Source organism: Setaria viridis, chromosome 2 (genome assembly GCF_005286985.2).
Source record: "Setaria viridis chromosome 2, Setaria_viridis_v4.0, whole genome shotgun sequence".
In the NCBI taxonomy this organism is placed as follows: Eukaryota; Viridiplantae; Streptophyta; class Magnoliopsida; order Poales; family Poaceae; genus Setaria; species Setaria viridis.
Genome location: NC_048264.2, coordinates 5,276,749 through 5,298,557, shown reverse-complemented (window position 1 = coordinate 5,298,557; position 21,809 = coordinate 5,276,749). Strand labels below are relative to the sequence as shown.

General features: G+C 46.9%; 4 protein-coding genes across 6 annotated transcripts; 3 read left to right on the top strand and 1 right to left on the bottom strand.

Moving 5' to 3' along the window:
- Positions 1–2,397: 2,397 nt before the first annotated feature.
- Positions 2,398–6,659, bottom strand: LOC117842824 (F-box/FBD/LRR-repeat protein At3g26920). Of its 2 annotated transcripts, none has more exons than XM_034723345.2 (5): positions 6,229–6,659; positions 4,807–4,939; positions 3,813–4,715; positions 3,557–3,712; positions 2,398–3,152 (listed from the first exon to the last, which is right to left on the bottom strand). In XM_034723345.2, exons 2-5 carry the CDS (start codon positions 4,888–4,890, stop codon positions 2,712–2,714), a joined length of 1,584 nt encoding a protein of 527 aa, XP_034579236.1. In that variant the 5' UTR covers positions 4,891–4,939; positions 6,229–6,659; the 3' UTR covers positions 2,398–2,711. The 2 variants fall into 2 exon arrangements, with proteins under 2 accessions (XP_034579236.1, XP_034579235.1); XM_034723344.2 differs by lacking the exon at positions 6,229–6,659 and adding an exon at positions 5,407–6,193.
- A 2,427-nt stretch (positions 6,660–9,086) lies between these two features.
- LOC117845754 (uncharacterized) lies at positions 9,087–11,091 on the top strand. Its single transcript, XM_034726820.2, has 3 exons — positions 9,087–9,683; positions 10,266–10,551; positions 10,633–11,091. The coding sequence occupies exons 1-3, from the start codon at positions 9,279–9,281 to the stop codon at positions 10,686–10,688; spliced, it is 747 nt and encodes a 248-aa protein (XP_034582711.1). The 5' UTR covers positions 9,087–9,278; the 3' UTR covers positions 10,689–11,091.
- A 2,235-nt stretch (positions 11,092–13,326) lies between these two features.
- LOC117843993 (F-box/kelch-repeat protein At3g23880) lies at positions 13,327–15,021 on the top strand. 2 transcript variants are annotated; one of them, XM_034724780.2, is made up of 2 exons: positions 13,327–13,434; positions 13,526–15,021. In XM_034724780.2, exon 2 carries the CDS (start codon positions 13,542–13,544, stop codon positions 14,757–14,759), a length of 1,218 nt encoding a protein of 405 aa, XP_034580671.1. In that variant the 5' UTR covers positions 13,327–13,434; positions 13,526–13,541; the 3' UTR covers positions 14,760–15,021. The 2 variants fall into 2 exon arrangements, with proteins under 2 accessions (XP_034580671.1, XP_072148159.1); XM_072292058.1 differs by having other exon boundaries at positions 13,332–13,425.
- A 132-nt stretch (positions 15,022–15,153) lies between these two features.
- Positions 15,154–20,110, top strand: LOC117844695 (F-box protein At5g49610). The gene is made up of 2 exons (XM_034725450.2): positions 15,154–17,438; positions 17,506–20,110. The coding sequence occupies exons 1-2, from the start codon at positions 17,379–17,381 to the stop codon at positions 18,931–18,933; spliced, it is 1,488 nt and encodes a 495-aa protein (XP_034581341.1). The 5' UTR covers positions 15,154–17,378; the 3' UTR covers positions 18,934–20,110.
- The last annotated feature ends 1,699 nt before the right edge of the window (positions 20,111–21,809 follow it).

Genomic DNA, 21,809 nt, shown 5'->3' with positions numbered 1-21,809 from the left:
CACTCTCTCTCTTCATGACTGGTTGGGTGGGATAGTTGATTTTTATTTGCAAGTGGGATCTATACTTAAATGCATACCTAGCTCACCATTGTGGCAAAGAAATAGGGTAAAAGATTACTTACACATGACCTACATATAAAGACCAGTTGATCGTGCAGTAAGTGAGCAGTGAGTAACACTGACACTGGGATCATCGTTTCTTCAGTCCTGCTCAGGGCCTGTTTGGTTTCACATGCTTATGCATAAGCAACTTAAAATAAGCAATGAAACCAATCACTCTTGCTTATGGGGTTGCTTATTATAAGCAAATAAGCAACTCTTGGGTTGCTTATGGTTGCTTATGGGGACTATTCAATGCACTTTACACCTCTTGCCCTCATTGAATGCCTGGTTGCCCTCCCTCTCTCTCTCAATGATTAGGGGCGAACATGACAATATCCATCTCATTCAATGCTTATAAGCAAGGGTATCCAAACAGCTAAACTAAAATTAAGCAACTTAAAAGTTGCTTATAATAAGCAATTCAAACCAAACAGGCCCTCAATATTTTCCAACCACTGACACTGACACTGGTAGCAGAATTTCAAAACTGAAAGCTACAGCAGAGGACTAGTAGATGCTGACTCGCCGTAGCTTTCAGAGCCGGCCCGTTATCCACCCACTGCTTCGTGGAGAGATATATTGCTGATCTAGAGGTGGTCAAGGTACGTCGGAGAAAAAGATGAGCGATCGAGAAGAGGAATGTGTCTAAATGGATTCCTCCTCCGACGGGTTTTGTTAAGATCAACGTCGATGCAGCCATATCAATAAACTCAAGGCGAGGTTCAGTGGCAGCAGTGGCACGCGACATAACTGGAGCTTTCCTGGGAGCTTCGGCTGTGGTCACAATAGAGCCAGAAACGATGGAGGCTGTGGCTTGCAGGGAAGGGTTGGCTCTTGCTAGTGATCTTCTGTGTAGGATTCGGATGACAAGTGACTGTGCAAACGTTGTCACAAGTGTCGAAGAAGAAGCAATGGGACCTTATGGCCATATCATCCAGGAAATCAAGGCAAGATCGACTAGCTTTCAAGCTGTCGAGATTGTCCATGAAGGAAGGAGGTCAACATCGATGCGCATGGGCTGACGAGAAGCTCACTGTATGTAGATAGAGGCAGACATGTGTGGTTGCTGAGTCCGTCAAAAGGCGTTCGTCTCAATCCTACTAGTGCTGACCTAGCTTAGGCAACGCTTGTAACTCAAAAAAAAAAGGAATTTATTTAGGATGGAGTACAGGTATGAGTTCGAAAGTATGAGTTTACACTTTACAGGACCAGGAGCTAGCTTCGATGACGACCAGGAGCTAGCTTCGACGTCGGCGTGCTTGCATACCAGGATTAAATTTTCATGTCACATCATATGTTATATACTAATTAGAAGTATTAAATATAAATTAATTACACAGATGGAGACTAATTTACGAGATGAATCCATTAAATCTAATTAGTCCATAATTTGACAATATGATGGTACAGTACATATGTGCTAATTATAGATTAATTAGGCTTAATAGATTCGTTTTACGAATTAGTCTCCATCTGGGTAATTTGCTTTATAATTAGCTCATGTTTAGTTCTCCTAATTATCATCCGAAGATTCCTAAACTTTAGTTTAAGGATCCAAACACCCCTTTTGCAAAGTAAACGGATTGAAAAGAGCAGCTGGATGCAAGATGGAAGTCTCGAAGAAGCCTGTTGCGCGATAAGTGGAGTCGGCACTCGGCAGTCAGCCGAGCAGTACGCAGTGTACACTCGTCGCCGACTAAAGCACCCGAGCCGCTCGCTGCGAAAGAACTGCCAAGGGGAGGATCGGTCATGATGAGTGCGTATAACCCTTACTTCGGAATCAGATAATGATTAATTGTCTTCTTTTCTCTCCCATTTTTCTTGTTCTTCGTAAGAAAAAAATTATATTTTTCCTTATGACAAGTACATTGATATACCTCAGACTCATAGATCATCTTATGCAATGCTATGCATAGTTTTCTTTTTCCTCATATTAAAAAAAGAGGATGACGGGAGAGAAAAATATTATTTCACGAAACAACCGTCTCATAAGCTAATTTTTTCATTGTGTGGTTAGCATGCAAATCATAATAATGTCTCTAAGATAAAAGGTCACCATTCTTATAAAAAAAAACTGAATTTGGCTCCCACTTTCATACAAGTAGAGTACTTTCAGAAACATCTATTGCAAGCGAGGCGAATCATTCTCTGGATGCCAGAGAACAGTTGAAATGCATCATTCAGTTACTTCTTCAGTCAAAACCCCAGCAAACAGACTACTGCTTTTGCAATAACAAGCCAAAGCATAACAGTTTACTTGGGGTAAAAAACGAATGCAACGAAACTCTGCACGCATCGGCAGCAATTCATACTGATTCATGACATGCATCCACCGTTCAGATAAAATTAAGTATAAAACTGAAAGGAGTTTACAGGAATTTAGCGCAACTTCACAACTACTGATCAACTATGCACAAACATCAAGAATTTTCTACTGATTCACGCAATCCATTCTGCATAGAGCAAATTCAGAACTACTTGAGTGAGAGAAATAAGCCTGCAACAAGTTTAATGATCCACTTAACTCTTGCATCGAACCTGAAGGCCACGATGTCTACGGGTTCAGACAGTTCAGAGCCTGGGAAGGCTCAGCCATTTTGCGCATGTTTTTAAGGGTGCCTCCTGCAGCAGCCTTTGTGCCTGCGTGACAGCCTGCCTCGTGGTCGCGAGACCCCTTGAACTCCTCTTGCATGGCGGTAGTCAAGCGGAGGGCCCCATGAAAATGATGCCCTTACCGCATCTACAACATTGCGGTGGTCTGCCTTGCAAACATATTCGGTGGCGACTCTATGACCATCCACGTACTGTTCCCTCTCATAAAATTGTTTTTCTGATTCATCACAGTCAGCTATTTCAACCCTTGGGTTGATCTCCATCTTCTCGAGCATGATGGAACTACGAAGAATATGAAGTGCCAGCTCCACCTGGTCTTTGTGACCGAAAAATCCGCTGATATGAACAAACTTGAGATGGGTGTGATGGTGTGGAGGACGACTCCTTAGCTCACCATCCTCCTTGCAATATGGTCGGCGTTGGCAGCATAACCACATCTAGTGAAAAGGTCAGCATATATAAGAAAAGTGGAGAAAGTTCACAGATCATGCAAATGTTGTTTGAGAAATAGATGGTCATTGCTCCATCATTCAGTAGACAGAGTACACTTATAGAGTTAAAGGTACTGAAGAATCCAACTCTAATTGTTTGTGTGAAGTATTTCCCTTTGTGAATACCATGATCAATGTCGTAGAGTTAATGCCTATAGGGAAATGATATATATGGTTCAATACAAATCAAATAAATTGCACGTCATTGCATATTCTTAGCATTAACAATTGCTCAACAGCCAAAAATATGGTACTATGCCTTCTATAGTTTTATTATCATTGGCATTGCTTATCCAAATCTGTTCAAAAGAAAATATTTTTTTCTGAAAATTGCAATGAGGCAAACTTACAAGCAGCTCCAGTTTTTCCATGAAAGGAGCGACCTCCAAGAGATAAGCATAATCAAGGACATCAGTGTGTCTCTTTTTATTACCAAGCAGAACTAATTCCAACCTCAAATGCCGAAGATGAGTAAATATGAAAGTCTTTCCAGGTAAAATGATTCTCTGCAGGACAAACCAATGAAGGAAAAGAGGGGGGGAAATGTTGAATTTGACCATAACAATGTATGCACAATAACAGAACCCTAGAGGACATATGACAAACCTCGCGTTGTGCACAATGTAAGGTCAAAGTCTCGAGACTTGGCAAAGTACTAGGGAATCCAGTGACCATGTAGTCAAGAGCAGCATGGCAAGTCATGAACTTAATGAGTATATTTTTCAGCCTGCAAGTTGAAGTAAATATTAATGGAACCACGGTACCAGTGTACTCGAGTACTGTTAGACTACAATTCAGCTCTATCACTTGAAGTAAGGGGCATTTATCCACTAGCAAATGCTTAAACTGGTTCAAAGGCTTAGGCATCCGAATACTAGTAACCATTCTACAGTAGGCAATCTCGAAAAACTCCAGAAGATTGCATCTTGATAGCATACACTGAACATCTTCATCGGTGATACTCACATCTACTAAGGTAAGTTTCTTAAGGTTCAGAAATCCTTTGAAATCAGCAGGTAGATGTAGAGACACAGAAGTAAGCTCCAGACGCTGCAAGTATGGACCATTGTCGGCACTGAAAAGCTGTGGAGGTATATTATACGGTTCTCCTTTGTCTCTATATATGCCACGTGATATATCTCTGGACAATGATAACTTGAACCCACCATTTAAGTCAATAATGAGTTCCTTTGTCTTTGACGCAATTGCAAAGTTAATCCATCTATCAACATGATTTGCATGCTTATTATGTAACATATGCTTAACTTCCATATGCTTAATCTCTACACCACTATGTTGACGGAGAACTGTGTCAACTCTTGAAATAAACTCTGTAGCATTGATGAACCCGTAACCAAAGGAGGCCTTAAAATATTGTTTCCTCATTGTAGCCGAATCAAAAGTTAGGTTGGTGTGGCCACGCCAAACATATTTCCACTCCCTTGATAATATACTTGTCCTTACAGCATCATTTATTGGCAACCACGACAAGATCTGCGATAAAATATCCTACAATGGAAAAATAACAGTACACATTTCATCATATAATGAAAACACATTTTTCGTTCCTATACTTCATTTCTGTATAAAACTCACATACCGTAGGAAGATTGCTAAGCAGGACTTTACGAACAGTTCTTTTGGTGATTGCTCCACAGAGGTGTTTTTTTGAATTTCTCTTCATGTTTCTGCTATGGCTATACTGGACTCTTTTCAGTATTGAAGATTCTCGACTGTTGAAGTACACACAAGAACATTCGAACATCAGACACTAAAAAAGTAATTTTACAAAGCAGTACTTCATAAGAAACCAATACTAGAACAGGCATGTTGTTGCGAACACGAAACAGTTGATCCTAGTGGGAGGTAGCTTGTCATCTTTCGTTGCGTCTCGCCTGAGCACCTTATTGGCACTGATGTTTCGGTGTACGCTAGCTACCGAGTATCCTTACCCTGACTTGCTGTCTTTTCATCTTCTACCAACTCTAACCCAAATGGCCAAATCCCTAACTACTGCCGATTGAAACTGGGAAGACCCAGAATCTCCGTCTAAAACACCAATTAAAGGTCAAAGGGATGGGATTTTTTTTCGTTGTCTTGTGCAATGAAAGCGTTGCAGATCGGCTGGGAGAAACCTCGATGGGAATCAAAGATTAGAAGGGGGAAGGGAGCATGGGAGGCAGGGCAGCCGCCGGCGTACCTCAAGACCGGGAGGGAGGGGATGGACGCGCGATTCAGGCGAGTTTGGAGGACCGGGAGACCGCGATTTCTTCTCGCGGTTTGACGCCGAGTCTGGCAGGTTATCGGTCTACAGCGTCGGTTCGGTTCAAGTCTGTGTCAGAGCCGATTACAAAGGAAAGCGACCGGTGGCTACTACTCGTACTAAACACGGTTTCTTTTTTAAGAAAACTAGGATCGTGCCCCGTAGGTTGCTGCGGGATCATTTCAAAATAAAATAATATCAGCCAAATACAAAAAATAATATAGTGAATATTCAAGAATCAATCTTAACACATGGAAATCTCTACTACAAGTTCAAAGTTTTACTATATTAATGCATAAAGAAAGGTAAATCATGCTGTCAAAGTCCTCCACATCTTTATTTCAAAGGGGTTTGCCTATAATGCAGGTAAGATAGTTTGATAACTCGCAGTAAACAGAGAACACGTGGGAGACAATCACCATATATTGTCCCTAGTCAACATCTCCAATTTGGTACTAATGAATTTGGTACAGGAGATGAATTGACCGGCAAAGTTGATGCTCTTTAGCTCAATTTACAGTTGAGGGAAGCAAGCTGCGGTTATTTCAGCTGTTCAGGATCCAACGAGACCCTTGTGCCTCGCATAAGCGACAATGGAGACAAACATAAAGGCAAACCAAACAGGCTTTAAAAAAAAAAAAGGCAAACTAAACAGACTCCAATATTCATCTGCTCCCAAGGCAAAAATCAAATGATGACCTAGAGATCTGACCTTTCCAATATTGTGGTTGCGGAACGGATGAATAATTGGAGAAATACCTAGGCGTTGGGTTGCAGGCGAGGGCGTCGCCCGTCTGATTGGGGTTTGCCGGATGCGGGGCGGCGCGCCGGCGTAGTCAGCTTGGATGCGACAGCCGTCCGGGTTGGAGGAGACCGCGGTGCCTTGTGGGAGTCAACGGCGGCGCCGGGATAGTGTACTCGCCGGAGGCCGGTCGGTGGAGATGGCGCGGTCGATGGCGGAGGACCTCGGCGCTGGGTTGCAGGCGATGGCGTCGCCCGTCTGATTGGGGAGGGAGGCGCTGGCGTGGAGGGCAGGTGGGCAGGGGGCGCGCCGGCGTCGGGTGCCGGCCGTGCGGCGGACGGAGTAGGCGCGCCGGCGTCAGGCGGAAGAGCGGCGGCCGAGTGGCGGACGGAGGGGCGGATCGGGCGGTTGTGGGGGAATCGCGGTCCGTAAAAGAAAACCGGCATGGGGGGACACGGGGCTCAAAAAAACGGAAGCGGACGGGCAGACGGACGAAGCGGACGACGTACGAAAAAATGGTCTCGATTTCCTTTTTTTTTAGTGCAAGAGAGATACTATAATACGTTTTCCTACCCCGGGTATGGAAGCGAACTGCTAAATACGGTATACTTTTGTACTTCTGTATGCTGGAGTACGTACTTGTAAGGTGAAAATACGCTTTGAAAGAAGTAGCACCAAGTCAACCACTTGAGATTCCTCTAACTTTGGACTTTTATCTTCATGCCACTGACATGTGAATCCAAATACTGTGGGGTTCACGTATCAGTGAAATAAAAGTAGAGTAGAGGTCCCAAGATTAGATAATCTTATTCTAGAAATTGGAGGGGTAAGTTTCTCTTCTATGTTTATTTGCAAGAAAAAAAAATATCTCTTGTGTTGCATGACTACTTTTGTTTTTTAGTCACTTACTTTTACATCTGTCAATTTATATGCATCAACATCAGCTATATGAAACTATAACCCGGCACGGGTAAAATGTTAGGTAGTGTAATGATCCCTACTAGTAATCACAGGAGCGGATCTAGCGGTAGGGCGGGCTAGGTGGGGCTCAAGCCTGCTACCGTGTTTCGGCCAATAGAGCTTCTCCTTGAGCTCCTCCATAATTTTGGCTACCGTGTTTCGGCGAGTGGAACTTCTCCTTGAGCTCCTCCGTAATTTTGAGGAAGAAGAAGAGAAGGTAAATAAGAGATATGAGGAGAAAAATGGCCCTCCTAGGTTCACGGTTGCAGCCGCCTCTGCTGGTGATGTTGCTTCTGCTCGCGAGTCTGGTATTGGGGACGAAGCAAGTAGTTCGGAGCAGATCGCAATCACCAGCACCGACACCGAGCACCTCCGGATCTACCGCCGGCACACGCCACCCAATCGCCCCCTCTTTCGGCTTCTTTCGAAGCTCCCGATCATCTTCATGTTTCAGCTTCCGAACTGCAACAACAACATCCACATCCTTGATGAGCTTCCCAACATAGCTATGAGATGAAGAAGCAGCACCGGTAGGGATCACGGCAGGTGGCCAGTCATCGAGGCTGGAGGCACGATTCAGACGAACGTCGTGGAGCGTGCATGTGCACGCAGCGAGTTCGTCATCTCCTGACCTCGTGACTTGCAGGGATTGATCGATCGATCATGAGCTCCTAACTGCAACCTGCGTGCACGGCGCGCTCATCTCCTACTCCTAGCAGGTTCTGATGAAGCATGCGTGCCGCAATTGGTGATCACAGGTTTGCAACGACCGTTATGATGCATCAAACCGCGAATGATGTGTCATCGTTGCTTGATAATGCGATCTGATGTCGGTAGCCTCGTCTGCAGCAATAGCCAGATGAAGGATTGGCACTTCCATTCTCACGTGTTTCGCCTTCCTATTGCGTACTGTTCCATTTTGCTGTGAAGCGTGCAAACGTCTGGATGTTGGTGCCAGGATCAATAAGCCTGACCGGAAAGTGCGCCCCCATTGCACTAGGCCTGGCCTGATGAACAAGGCGGCGTCATCTGCGCAAAGTCTCATACCAATGCGGATTAGGTCACCTCCAACTGGATTCGCCAGCGCCCTTGCTGTGCAGCCTTTAGTCCAAGATCCATTGGAGGGGGTCATCCACTGCTAAGATAGACAGCATGGGTGCCCTCGTCGATGATGTATTGCTCGGCAGGTGCCCAGGGCAGGCCAGGGTTGATTCAGCAGAATGCCTGAAATCCTGAAGATGTTCTCGACCATGGAATTGATTCAGCAAGTGAAGTCAGTTTTTCATAGGGATCGACCAAACGTTCCACCAGGCATCCTTGTGTCCACACGATGTCACCTGTTCTTGTTCTTACTAAGCTCCAAATAAGCTTCGACTCTGTTCGTTCGAGCTATCAGCTAGAATCAGTCCTACTTTTCAGCTATGTAATAATATTTTTCTCTCACAACAAATCAGCATACGAATCAGCTGCAGCCACAATAAGTACATAGCCTTTGCCAAAAATACGATGAATTCAACAATTCTCTTGCTCAACATGTACCATAAAGTTTCCATTTGAATTTTGGATCGCGCGCGCTGAAATGTACTAATTTGTTTCTGGACAAGGGCTGATTTTATCTCTGATGGGTGATGAGAAGCGAAGCGAGCCTGGAACAAAAATCTTGTTCTCCACAACACACCCGCACGCATAGCTCAACTCCTCTTCGGTAGAAATGAAATTAACACGCCTCATGTACCCACCGCTCCCTGCGACACTGGGCCACAAATTATTGACCCCACACGTCAGTGGAGAAAGTCTGGCGACGTGACCATACGAGGAAAACATTACGCAACCGAAGGCGGTTGGGATTGCGAGACTTCCACCGGCTGCCAGCTGTGGCCCGCTGCCGATTTCGAAATCCTTACCCCCCCCCCCCCCCCCAGCCTCCTCGCGTGCTCAGCTCCGGTGAAATTCTCCGGCTATAAAACCACGGGGAAAATTCGCCCGCCTAGCCACCGTACCATTTCGAAACCTGTCCGCCTTTACCCCTGTCCCTCCCTCCCCAAACCTCTCCAACCCCTCCCTCCCCGAAACTCTCGAGCCCCTCTCCCTCCTCCCCGCCTCCGCCATGGAGGAGCCGCAGCCGCAGCTGGTCTACAGCGTAGACCACCTCCGTTACCTGATCGGGCAGGCGCAGCCCGGCGAGCGCCTCTTCGTGCAGATCGCGCCCACCCTCTCCTTCCAGGACGCGCGTATGCTGTGGGAGGCCGCTTCACTGGATGGAGAGCCCGAGGGAGTTCACGCACTTTTCAATCCGGAGATGCTCCGCACGAAGATGGTGGCCGCGGACTTCATCGACCTCAAGGTCCGCGAGCTCAAGCGAGAAAGAGACTACCTCAACGGCAGGATCGGTTGTATGCAGAGCTGGTTCAACAAGATGAAGAGGAATCTGGAGGACGGCGGGCCGCACATCCCTGCGCGCCATGAGGCTCTGCTGATGTTTGGGCCCCGGATGTATCTAAATCTCAACCAGGTATGCGAACTGGTGCCTAACGTCTTTTGGGTCGTGCATGCTTGGAATTGAGGGATCTGATTATGATGCGTTTGCGATTTGCGTCTTAAGATTTAAGAATTGGATGGTCTGCGTTAGTTTACCCCCGCTTCTGTTTAGTAGATGATGTCCATTTGCTCTCTGTTGATGCAATATGCTGCTCAATTTCGACTAATTTGGATGATATACTATTCGCAATTTCTGTGTTAAAAATGGAAGTGTCCATCACTTTACCCCCTTCTGTTCAGCAATGCTGCCGTTTGCTCTCTGTAGATGCAATGTATTTCTTAATTTGGACTGATTCTATGATGATAATGTTTGAAATTTGTGTGTTAAAACGGAGCGGTCTGAATCAGTTTACCCATTTGTGTTCAGCAGTGCTGTCGTTTGCTCTCTGTAGATGCAATATATTGCTTAATCTGGACTGATTGGATGATAATACTGTTTGAAATTTGTGAGTTAAAATGGAACAGTCTGTATCAGTTTACCCCCACTGTGTTCAGCAACGCTGCCCTTTGGTATCTGTTGATGCAATCTTATATTGCTCCCTTGTGTTCGAAATAGATTGGAACCATGGACCTCAAGGAGTTCAAGGAGCATCGGCAGGAGATACTCGATGAGTACTTGCACTTGCGCGTGCCAGCTGCTAGCGCTGAGCTGGACTACTACAAGCAGCCGGCCGCAATGTGGAGAGAGTTTCAGGACCAGCTATCCCTGAAGAAGATCAACATGCATTTTCTCAAGATCAAGATAGAAGGCCTGGTGCTCCTTCGTGATCGTATATCTGTTGGCATCAAGTTCCTGGAGAGGCTCTCCACCGCGAGGATTTACATGGGCTGCGGGGACGCCGGTACGTGAACGTTCCCTCCTTTTCAATTGCATTCTGATATGTCTGTTGCTTGGTCATGATTTGTTTCTGATAACCGCGCAGATTTCGGATCCTTTCGTGACATTGGCATTGGGGACGACATGGACATCGATGATTGACAGAACGAAGCTACAAAGTGATGTTCGCCTCTGTGCTCTCCAGCTGTGAATCCGCTTGTGTCCGTCTTTGAGTTACTCCGTCTATGAGATTTCAGGGTGTGTGTGAGGGTGCAGGTGCATCTCTTTGAGTTGTGAAACTCAGCAAGTTTTGTGGGGGAGGTGCTTGTCCTTTGTGTTCCCTGGTGCTAGCCTTAACGAGTAGGTGTAGTGTTGTTTGTCTTTGAGCTTCAGGCTGCTAGGTGGTGGCCTCGTAGGAGGAGTAGGTGTAGCATGGTTGTTGGATGCAATAAGTCGTTTGAACTGCAGCAAACTTCTACCTTCATGTTATCATTGTGGATACAACTGTGCGTCTCTTCTCCAGAAAATTTGTGGCTGTCCCTGCTGAGATGCTGTCCTGCTTAATCTCGAATGCTTGAAAAGCAACAGGAACAACGATTGAACTGCAGAGTACCGCGTTCCCAAGCCATAGGCAACCCAATTTCCTGGAGACAAAACAAGCCAAAGAATCTGACCTATGAAACAATACGCGTAGCAGCGCTGCGCATGGATGGCCTGGACGTCCAGCTCGTCACGGTCACGCTGCGCGGAGCGGCCAGAGCGGGTCGAGGCTGCGGCCGCGGCGCGCGTCCAGGAGCCAGCAGGATGCCCCGGCCAACCTCTGGAGGCGTGGAGGTACTTGCCAGGCACCGAAGCCGCCACGACCCCCGCGGCGTGTGGAAGGAAACACAGCCGATCGAGCCTCTTGCCGTCGCATCACGACTCGCGAGGGGGGCGAGATCACGAGACATGCAGGGGAGTTCGTTGCGACTTGTGGGCATTGGAAGGTGACATCAGCACAAGGATAGGAGCCACTGACAGGTGGGGCAGGAACTGGGCCGAGTACGCTGAAGCCAACAGACATGTGGGGTCAAATATGGTCGGTAGAGAGTAGAGACTATAGATCAACGAGGCAGAGGCTGTACGGGTTGAAACAAGCTCTGCGCACTTGCTATTTGCGCTTCGCTCAGTTCATCGCCGGCATCGAGATCGGACACTCGTATTGTTTTTTTAGGATAAGCATTCATGTTGCTGTGTCAACGATAGGGTGTTGACTGCATCCGGGGATTATCTCCTTGTGCATCTAGGTGGCTTATTGACTGCCTAAAAGCAGAGTTTGCTATGAAAGCCATCCGGTTTTTTAGTTGAACTAGTCGGTACATACGACTCAATAGGATTCTTGACGTACAAGAGAGTGAATAATCAATCAGTCGCATGGATCATATCGTCTCATTCCAAAATTTTTAAAGCATTTAGTCTAACTTTCTCAGGTTTGTAAAAACAAAATATACCAATATCTACAGTACTGAGACATATTTTATAAAAAAAATAAACTAGTTTGATGTTGTCTGTGGATGTAATTTTCAGTAAGTTTGGTTAAAAAATTTTAAAAAGTTGGACTCCTTTTTCTTTATGGGAATGATCTCGTTCCGTTACAAAGTTGGACTTACCCTAAAACAAGTGTCAACCTTTTAAAACGGAGACGGTATTAGGTTATTAAGCGTGTCAATACGATTTGAGTTGTAACCATCAACGACGAAAAGTATGCAACTCCGATACGTATGTATCAGTATCAGTATCGGCCTGATACGGATACACCAATTCGTCAGTTTTCTAAAAAGTTATTAAAGGTACAAAGCATACATGACACGTGTCATGTTAACGTATCTGGATAACGTACGCGAAAGCAGGAAAGAAAACGTAAAGTTCAACCGTACTTTGCTAGGAAGCAAACCGGTGCTTAAGGGACTCCCCTAGACTAAATTTTAGTTTGACACTAATTAGAAGTATTAAATATAGACTAATTACAAAACTAATTACATAATCCCTAGGCTATTTGCGAGACGAATCTATTAAGCCTAATTAGTCCATGATTTGATAATGTGGTGCTACAGTAACTATTTGCTAATGGTGGATTAATTAGATTTAATAGACCAGAGTATATACATTGAGCTTGAGGAGGAAAAAAAATACTTGAAGTTAAGGAACAATAAAGAGGAAAGCACCATGACATTTATACAGGGGCTAGAGGCTAGAGTAGCCCGTCGTGAGAATGCTAGGCACCGGGGAAAGCACCGTGACATTTTGGTCCATAAAAAAAAACTTGAACTATAGTTGATATTCTTGCAGGTAAATGGAATCAGTGTTTACAAGTTGCAGTAGTTCCGGATAATGTTGTTTTAGATACAACATTATTCCCTGGTGTGTATCACCTAAACCAGCATCATCTTGCCAGTGTGCCCTTGGATGCATGCAACGTTATTTTGCTTTGGGAGTCCTGTGTAATGGGATCTGTATCCTGTAAACAAGTTGAATTTGCAAGCCCTTCTGCAGTGAACAATATCAAAGAACCCCTTTTTACTCCTTCGGTCAGTCTGAAACTCACTTTGATATCTTACAGACACTTCGGTGCGTTGTGGACTTGTGATCTGGGCCCGGAGACACATTTTGTTTCAGTGTCGGCCTAGTTCTTTTGGGCTGCGCTCAGGCTGTACCAGGTCTTTTGGGCTGTGCCAAGTGGATCTTCTTCGGGCCTGGTTCTGCCAGTTTCAGTTTTGGGCTGGGTCTCAAATATCTGGATCTGGAGAAGAAATGGCCCTCGTCTCCCCGTCGTCATCCACCCCAGTGCCCACAACCACACCAACTCACCGGCGGGCGGCGGTGCCGTGCTCGTGGCGATCCCGATAGTCTCCGGCGGCAGGTAGGGCAGGTACGCTCCGGCCGCACCTACGCTTGCTGAGTTGCGCGCTGTTTCTCTCTCTCTTGAGCGCGCCATCATCCCCTCACCTCCATCTCCTCAGATTCGCAGTCGGAGGCATGGACGTGGGGGACGGCCTCACCGCCGAGAGGGGTGCGGCGGCTGACGGCCTTCCCGACGATGCCCTCGTGGAGATCCTCTCCCGCGTCCCCGTGAGGTCCCTCCACCGATTCAAGTGCGTCTCGAGGACCTGGCGCGACCTCATCGCCGACCCCCTCAACCGTAAGCGCCTCCCCCAGACCCTCGAAGGCTTCTTCTGCAGCGCCGGCACCGGTGCCGACTTCCACGGGCGCTTCATCAGCCTGCCGGGGAGATCCGCGCCTCTCGTCGACCCTTCCTTCTCCTTCCTGACGAAGCTGCCTGGGATTGAGAACTTCAAGCTCTTGGGTTCCTGCAATGGGCTCTTCCTCTTTGAGCACGGCTGGAATAGCGGCATCGGCGGACCGGATTACGCCGTTTGCAACCCTGCCACTGAGCAATGGGTGACTGTGGCCAGCTCCGGCTGTCCTCTTGATCCCCCTTCAGAAGCAGCAGACACCTATTTGATTTTTGATCCGGCCGTATCACCGTACTTCCACTTGGTCCATATGTGCCAGAAGGATTGTATGGGTGAGATTGAGGTGCGTGCCTACTCTTCTGAGACTAGGGTGTGGAGTGACAGGACAAGCCAACAGAGTCGATGCCAAGATGAAGGTGGATTGGAACAATTGGTTAATGGTGGAGCCATACTGAATCCCACGTGGGGCAGTGCCTTTGTTAATGGCATGCTGCATTTAGTCATCTACCACGTTGCTGGGGAGTATGTGATAGCTGCGGAGTATGTGATAGCTGCAATGGATATGGAAGGGAAGACGTGTAGGATGATCACCTGGCCAGATCAGAGCGTATTTCTTCCTTTTGTTGGTCAATCCCAAGGGCACCTGCATTGTGTGGGCACACTTAGGGAATGGGAAGGAGATTGTTTGAAATGGGCTGGACTGTCCATTTGGGTTCTTGAGGACTATGATACAGAAGAATGGATCCTCAAGCACAGGGTGAGCTTCTTGGAGCTGTTTGGACAAATGAATTCCCTAGACAGTTTTAACAGCATCGTGCTCTCCATTCATCCGGATCGCAATTTGATTTTCATTCTTCAACACAGCAACCAGAAGCTGATATCGTATGACATGGACAGTAAGGAACTGCATGCTTTCCACACTCTTGGACACAACTTTGAATCTTTTACTCCATATGTTCCCAATTTCTTGGAGCCATTGGTGCTTACAAATGAGCACTGAAATGTTGCTTTTGGAGTACTCATGGCAACATTCTTCTGGAAATTGTTACCTATGTAAGCTAGCAACCTGGGTGAATGAAATCTTTCAGAATTAGCTGATGTGTTGCTGGTAATTTGGATGTATTACCACTTGTGCTTTCTGTTTCAGCTTTCAACTAATACCCAAGCCTGTTGGGAGACATGTATGTTGGCAGCTTAACATAAGCTAGTAACCTTGTGAATGCAGTTTCCCAGCTTATGATGATTAACCTTTAAAACCACAATTATGTGTTCAACTTTCAAGTGCTACCTTTTGTGTTTGCGGAATTATAACATCTTAATATCCTATATACTTGTACTTTTTTGCTTGGCCTTACTAGTGAGTGATCACTTACTGTGAGTTTTTTATTTTCTCACTCATGTATGAGCTTATTTAAGCTGAACAAATGAATCTTCCATGTATTGTAAACACTGCATGTACCAGAAAGCAGGACTGCCAGAAAGGTTAGATATAAATCTCTTGTTATATTAAGCTCAAAAGCAGTCCAATTATATAAGTTTCCACTTTCCAGACCCATTTTTGCCTGGCAGAGACGCAGAAGATGAATGTATTATATTTTTATAGCCATTTTTTCTTTGTTGCGTCAATCAACAGTCAGAAGGTAATTTTACAATTACCTGGTGTAGAAATTAACGGCAAATTTTATTTATTTCCACTATCCACTGTTTGTTTATTTATGCTTAAGGATAAAATGTTATCTTCCATATGTTACCAACACTGCGTAGCGATCAGAAGTTTAACTGAAAGCTTTCACATCAATCTTGAAAGCTTCCTAGTTGACTATGTGGATAGTTTCCAGATCATTATTTGTTTGCATGTATGCTACAGCAGAGATTTCTTCTTTTACAATTGCTGCGTATGATAACTGATTTATCATATATATATTTTTAGACTAATAGTACATTAAAAGGATTCCCGGTTTCCATTTTATGGAAAAACTAAACTGTGTTCAACAGCAGCTTGAAGCTATAGAGAGTAGTTTGATATTGAACCAGCACAAGGCCTTTTTTTCCCTAGGGGAAAACAAATGTGTGATGTACAAATTTAGAGTTTAGCTTGTCTGTAGTGCAGTCTGGACAACTTTTATGGTGTTTAAGCTGAAACTCCAGCACCTTAAGATTTTATTGTTATAAGGTCTACATGGTGCATTTACTCTTAAAGATAAGGGTAATAGGCTCAGTATTGTCCAAACAAAAAAAAGGCTATGATCAGGAGGGGGAAAAATAGAAGAGGGATAAAAGGAACCTAAGCGTTTTCATTTCTTGCCCAGATGATACCAATATCTTTTGTGTCGACTGTCGAGTCCGTCACAAGTTGAAAACTTGCTGCTGTTCTTGCTGGTAAACTGAATAGATAAACCTGATTTATGAATTGGGAGGATTCATATGTATCTGCTTGTTGCTGAAGATTCAGAGCTACCTTTTATGCGTTCAGTTACCTTCTGCCCTCAGGTACAGTGACAAGAAGCTCAAGAGATGCAGAGGCTGCTCGGTCAGGATAAGCTTAGGCTCTGATTCTAGGTGCTATATTTGCATCTTCCTTCAGTCCCTGAGACACGCAGGAGGCCTGGCTATCATGAATAGATTGTGGCGATTCCAAGAGGGCACCGCATTCCCAAGATCAGAAATAGTTACAACCAGCTAGTGCTGAAACCTTCAGAACCGACTCCAATTCAAAGTCGAGCATCTTTCATGTGAATTAACACAGAGTAGAGTTCAAGCGAATTGCGGTCGGAGGTTGATGAACGGAACTGCCGCCAAACTTCAGGTTTGCCGCAAAAAAGGCCGTTGTTTGGCTGGCATCCAGATCGACCTGCGGCAAGCCAAGCAAGGTTAGGCGGCTGGTAGTGTAATGGAGCAGAAAAACTCGCCAAATGTTTGGCGCTCGATTTGATCACTGGCATGCTTGGTTGGTTCATGTACCAAACAGACCATTAAATGGTGTGGTTATGCAAAGCAAAATTAGGATTTGGAAAAATAAATCTTTGGAAGTATATTTTGAACAACAGTTTCTCTTACATTATCAATTGCCAGAGAATCATTGTTGTGTTAAAAGATTCGTGGAATACGAATCTATTACTGTAAGCTTGGTACACTAAACATGCATATAACTTGACTACCTGATAGTAAATTTCTATGGAGTTTGACTTTTTCAGATCCTAATAAGCCCTGCAGAAATGGATGGAGGAAGTGGTAACTCCACAGCAATTCGACAATGGAGCTCAGAAGCAATGCTTCAATATAGCGTGGAGGTATCAAAGAGAATTTACAGTAGATTTTATTTTGAGTAAAAAGATTTTACAGTAGATGCTTTGCCGTAGCCGTGGACTGAACAAGACTCGAAATTTGTGACCCGGAGCGTACTTTTGAACAGTGTGCACAGCTCGAGCGCTAGAGGTGCTAGTAGGGTCTAGAAATTCCCCCAATTCCCCGCGCGATCTCGCGGGCTGCTCTGCGAAGGCCAACGTGCGCGTGGCATTGAAGCTCCGGCACCGGCCGTGCGCCGACGATCCGGTCCTCGCGCGGTGCGGCGGCGTCGAGCTCCAGTTCTTGTTGCCCCCCGGCCGCAGCACCGATCGGGATGGCTCTGCTAGCGACGGAGCAGGGGGCCAGCCCCGCCGTCGTCGATCCCGCCGACCCGGTACGTTCCGGCCCATCCCTCGCCGCGTCTCTCGCGTACGTCGCCTCACGTCTCCAGCTTCGCGCAGCTTGATCCCGGCGACACGGAGGAGATCGCGGCGTTGGCCTGCCCTCCCGACGACGCCCTCGTGGGCATCCTCTCGCGCGTCCCGGCCAAGTCCCTCTGCCGGTTCAAGTGCGTCTCCAAGGCCTGGTGCGACCTCATCGCGGACCGCCTCCGCTGCAGGAAGCTCCCCCAGGCCCTGGAAGGCTTCTTCTACTTCGGCGACGGCGACATGGGTAGCAGCGATGGCAACGGGGACGGCAGCAACAGCAAGAACCTGACCCACCGCGGCCACGGGCAGTTCGTCAACCTGCTGGGTATGTCCGTGCCTCTCTTCGACTGCTCTTTCTCCTTCCTGCTGCAGCATCCCGGCGTTGAGACCATCAGGCTCGTGCGCTCCTGCAATGGACTCTTCCTCTTTGGGCACAGACGGCTGCAGTCAGACATATACAATTCAATGGGCTACATCGTGTGCAACCCTGCCACCGAGCAATGGGTGGCCGTGCCCAGCTCCGGCTGGACGCCCTCTCCGCCGGAGGGGGGCTTCGTTCCAATGCACCGGCTGTACACCTATTTGATCTTTGACCCAGTTGTCTCCCCGGACTTTCAGTTCGTCCAGTTCTGGCAGGAATACAATTTTTGGGGTGTGGCAGGGCTGCACACCTACTCGTCTGAAACTGGGGTGTGGAGAGACAGGGCTAGTGAATGGAAGCTAACGGAAATGGGAGGTGAATGGGGGCGGTGGGGTAGGACTGGAAGCATGGATCCCTGCCCGGGCAGCGCATTTGTTAATGGCATGGTGCACTTTGCAGTCTACAATAATGAGAAACACCATGAGATGATTGTTACAGTTGATGGGGAAGGGAAGATATCTAGGATGATCCGCTGGTCAGAGGAGCGTGGTTCTCTTGCTTTTGTTGGTGGATCCCAAGGGCACCTGCATTGCATAAGTGATTACTGGAATACTGATAGAAAAGAAAGGTCTCTCTCCATTTGGGTTCTTGAAGACTATGATACAGAAGAATGGGTTCTGAAGCATAGTGTGAACCTTCTCCAAGTGTTTGGAAGAATGATGATTAGCCAAATCTCCTCTGAAATTGATGCATTTTTTGGAAGAATGAATCGTCAAACCTCCTTTGCCCGTGGTCTGGCCTCTATTCATCATGACTATGATGTGGTGGCCATTCATCCGGATCGCAATTTGATATTCTCTGTTCAGCACTGGAACCAGAAACTGGTATCATATGACATGAATAGCAAGGAAGTGTGTGATCTCCACGCTTTAGGCCATGGCTACCATTCTATTGCCCCGTATGTCCCCTATCTTGCAGAGTCATCTGTGCTTGCCAAGAATGGTCTTTGCAGTAAAAGGGAAGGATACAGGTGGTTGGAAAATGGGATAGTAGAGATTTCCAAGGTGAAAACGGCAATCTGGAATTATTTCACTTCGTAGAGAATTAAGGTGCTTCTTTGAGTACTATATTGTTGGAAAACTGTTATCTAGATATCAATTAACTAGGAGAGAGCGGCAAAAGGACAAAGATGCGCTTAAACGAGTCACTTGTCCTTCCAGTGTTCAGTTGTGGTTCAGGGTTGGAGCCAGTTGAAAGAACGTAGGGCGGGATTTGAATGCCCCACTCTACACGCAGGATGTAAGATGGGGTAGCTGGATGGGGATCATATTAGTACATCCCAGCTAAGGAAAATTATCAGTCTAGCTTTATAGTGTGCTGCATTTACTTATTTGGGGATGGAGGAAAAATAGTACCTTCAAGAATAAATTAGTTATTATTCCAAAACCAGCTGTTGCTACCTACTATCATATACTTGAAATTATGGAGCAGATGGTGATGGCCTGATGGATAAGCTTCAACAAGTGGTCAGGGTGCAGAGGGAAGACACACTCAGCTCATGTGGTGTTTGTGAAGGTAATTCTATCGAAATACCGTACTGTACCGTAAGTAGCCTTATTCAGATGAATTGTTTTCTAGTTATTGAGACCCTTGGAGATCAGATACTCTGTTTCTTTGTTTGCTAGGATGTATACGAAACATTGTATGTAAGTAGCCTTATTTGGATGAACAGTTCTCTAATTATTGAGATCCTTGGAAACTAGATATTTGGTGTTTCTTCGTTTGCTTGTGTGTAATGTAATAGTATGGATCTGATGGAGAATACTATTATTATGGCAATGTTTTTGGGCATTATGCGATTGCTTGCATTGGCCTGCTCTTCTGATGTTGGTTGTTTCTCCTCTTTAGCTGCATCGTATTGGTGAGCCTGTTCTGTGAGGTGCTTAGACACAGTTGGCTGTTGAGGTTCTGTTTCGGAGCAGGTGCATTTGTTTAGAGATGTGTTTGGATCTTGAGGAGGGACTTTCGTTGTTTACTGTGTTTTGTGACTCTTTTTTATTGAATAATTGTTTATAGCATGCCAGCAGGGAACCTGGCTTAAAGAAGCCAAGGATCACGCATCCCTTCAGATAAATGGAGAAGGAATTGCTGGATAGCTTTTTAAGTCTCATGCACGAACCACCAGTTGTACTGTGTGAAGTATATGTTATTATTATGTTGTACACTTGTGCCTTTGGGCGCTTGAAAAGATTAAGATAGTGTTTGGTTCGTGCTAAGGTAATGTAAACGCAAAGGAAATCAGATTACAGTGTATTTGGAGGTGGAATGGGTGATTGCCCTCTTTGTTTGGTTGCACTCTGGTAACGTAATTAGATTACTGTGTGGGTGCTATATCTGATTACGGTGGGGGAGGAGGGGTAACAAGCTTGTATAGATATTATTTGGGTAAGGGATTCGATTACAGTGTCAATTGATTACAAACCATCGCAACCAAACATATGTAATGGGATTCGTTACCTTCAGTAATCAGATTACGTTACATTTGAGCCAACCAAACACTACCTAAGCATATGTGTTTCATCAAAACTACATGTGTTAGAGTAAAAAAATCTGCATGAATAGGACATGAAATTGCATACCGCCATAAATCTGCATGAATAGGACCCGAAAATCGAAATTACCTGTAAATTGGAACTCGACGCCAGTGATGAGTTGCAGTATAGGACCAAGAACAGAGGAGCACTGTACCAGAGCAGCAGCAAGCATATCACCTAGACACCTACTTCTAGCAGGCTTCACTGCTTATTTGCAAGCGCTGACGACTCCGGGTTGATCACCTCCCACCCAGTCCCGGACCGAGATCACCAACGACACGCACGTCCCTGCGATCTATGGACAAAGAAGGCCCAGTTGCTGTCCGGATGAACGGCGAACACACTGTACTCGAGGCGGAACTGGCACGCTCGCGATCCTCCCGAACAGCTCCGGGAAGCTCCCGGTGTGCTTCAGCACCCATTCGCCGGCGTCGTGGTCCTCCAGAACCCAGATCAAGAGCTTCAATGGATGCTCTTCCTACAGGCGGCTGTGCGGTGGACGTACCAGATGCCCGGACCGGTCGTGCCGTCGGTGTCGAGGACCAGATGCGCAGCATACCGTTGACGATGGCGACATGGCACGGCCCCAGTCTCCTTCACCACCCGCCGTCGCGCCACTGGAGCACAGCACCCTGTTGCTGAGTTGGTCCACGCCCCTTCCGCGGACGAGTAGGTGGGCACCGTCGCGGCGGCCTCGCGGGCGTCCAGGATGGACCTTGGCCGCCGGGTGATGGTCTTGGCCGCTCCCTGATCGCTGGCAGCTGTGAGATGGCTTGCCGTGCGCCGTCAAGCGAGAACTGAGAGACAACAAGGCATCACGGCTTCATGGCCACGGTCGAGAGCGCGCGCTCCCCTCTCGCCGCCGCCGCGCTTCCACCGGACGTCGCCGTCTCCGCCACCCGTGCCCGAGTGCCTTCTTCCTCGCCGCAGTGCCTTCTTCCTCGCGCTGCGGCGGCTTCGCACCTAGTCGCCGCCGCGCCGCCTCGTCGCCGTTGCCCTCCGTCCTGTACATTCCTCCGATCGCGATCGAGGAAACCGCCCGCGCTTTTGTGGCCTTCAATTCCTGCGCGTGCTCCGGGCGGATATTTACTGGAACCGGACAACAGGTGGAGCGACTTGGCCGGCGATGAGGAGCTCGAACATCTCCACGAGGGGGCGTCGTTGGGGACGCAGGGCGGCAGGCGCGGCGCGCAGCTTGGGGTTCGGAGCGGTGCCGTCCATGCCACTGCCTTCGAAACACGGAACGGAGGGGGACTTAACTACCGGACGCCAGCAGGGTTCGCAGCCGGGAATGGTTTGTTGTTAGAGACAAGATTTGGGGGTGCCTTTTTCCGGCACCGCCCGGCCACCGGGGCCGTCCGGTCCGAACGACGCGAGGTCGC

Excerpts from the sequence above, each read along its gene's own strand:
- LOC117845754 (XM_034726820.2), top strand. The coding sequence starts at position 9,279 with ATGGAGGAGCCGCAGCCGCAGCTGGTCTACAGCGTAGACCACCTCCGT. Across the intron at positions 9,684-10,265 it reads TGTATCTAAATCTCAACCAG|ATTGGAACCATGGACCTCAA; the intron begins GTATGCGAACTG and ends TGTTCGAAATAG. Across the intron at positions 10,552-10,632 it reads CATGGGCTGCGGGGACGCCG|ATTTCGGATCCTTTCGTGAC; the intron begins GTACGTGAACGT and ends ATAACCGCGCAG.
- LOC117844695 (XM_034725450.2), top strand. The coding sequence starts at position 17,379 with ATGGCTCTGCTAGCGACGGAGCAGGGGGCCAGCCCCGCCGTCGTCGAT. Across the intron at positions 17,439-17,505 it reads TCGTCGATCCCGCCGACCCG|CTTGATCCCGGCGACACGGA; the intron begins GTACGTTCCGGC and ends AGCTTCGCGCAG.
- LOC117842824 (XM_034723345.2), bottom strand. The coding sequence starts at position 4,890 with ATGAAGAGAAATTCAAAAAAACACCTCTGTGGAGCAATCACCAAAAGA. Across the intron at positions 4,716-4,806 it reads TGCTTAGCAATCTTCCTACG|GATATTTTATCGCAGATCTT; the intron begins GTATGTGAGTTT and ends TTTCCATTGTAG. Across the intron at positions 3,713-3,812 it reads TACATTGTGCACAACGCGAG|AGAATCATTTTACCTGGAAA; the intron begins GTTTGTCATATG and ends TTTGTCCTGCAG.
- LOC117843993 (XM_034724780.2), top strand. The coding sequence starts at position 13,542 with ATGGACGTGGGGGACGGCCTCACCGCCGAGAGGGGTGCGGCGGCTGAC.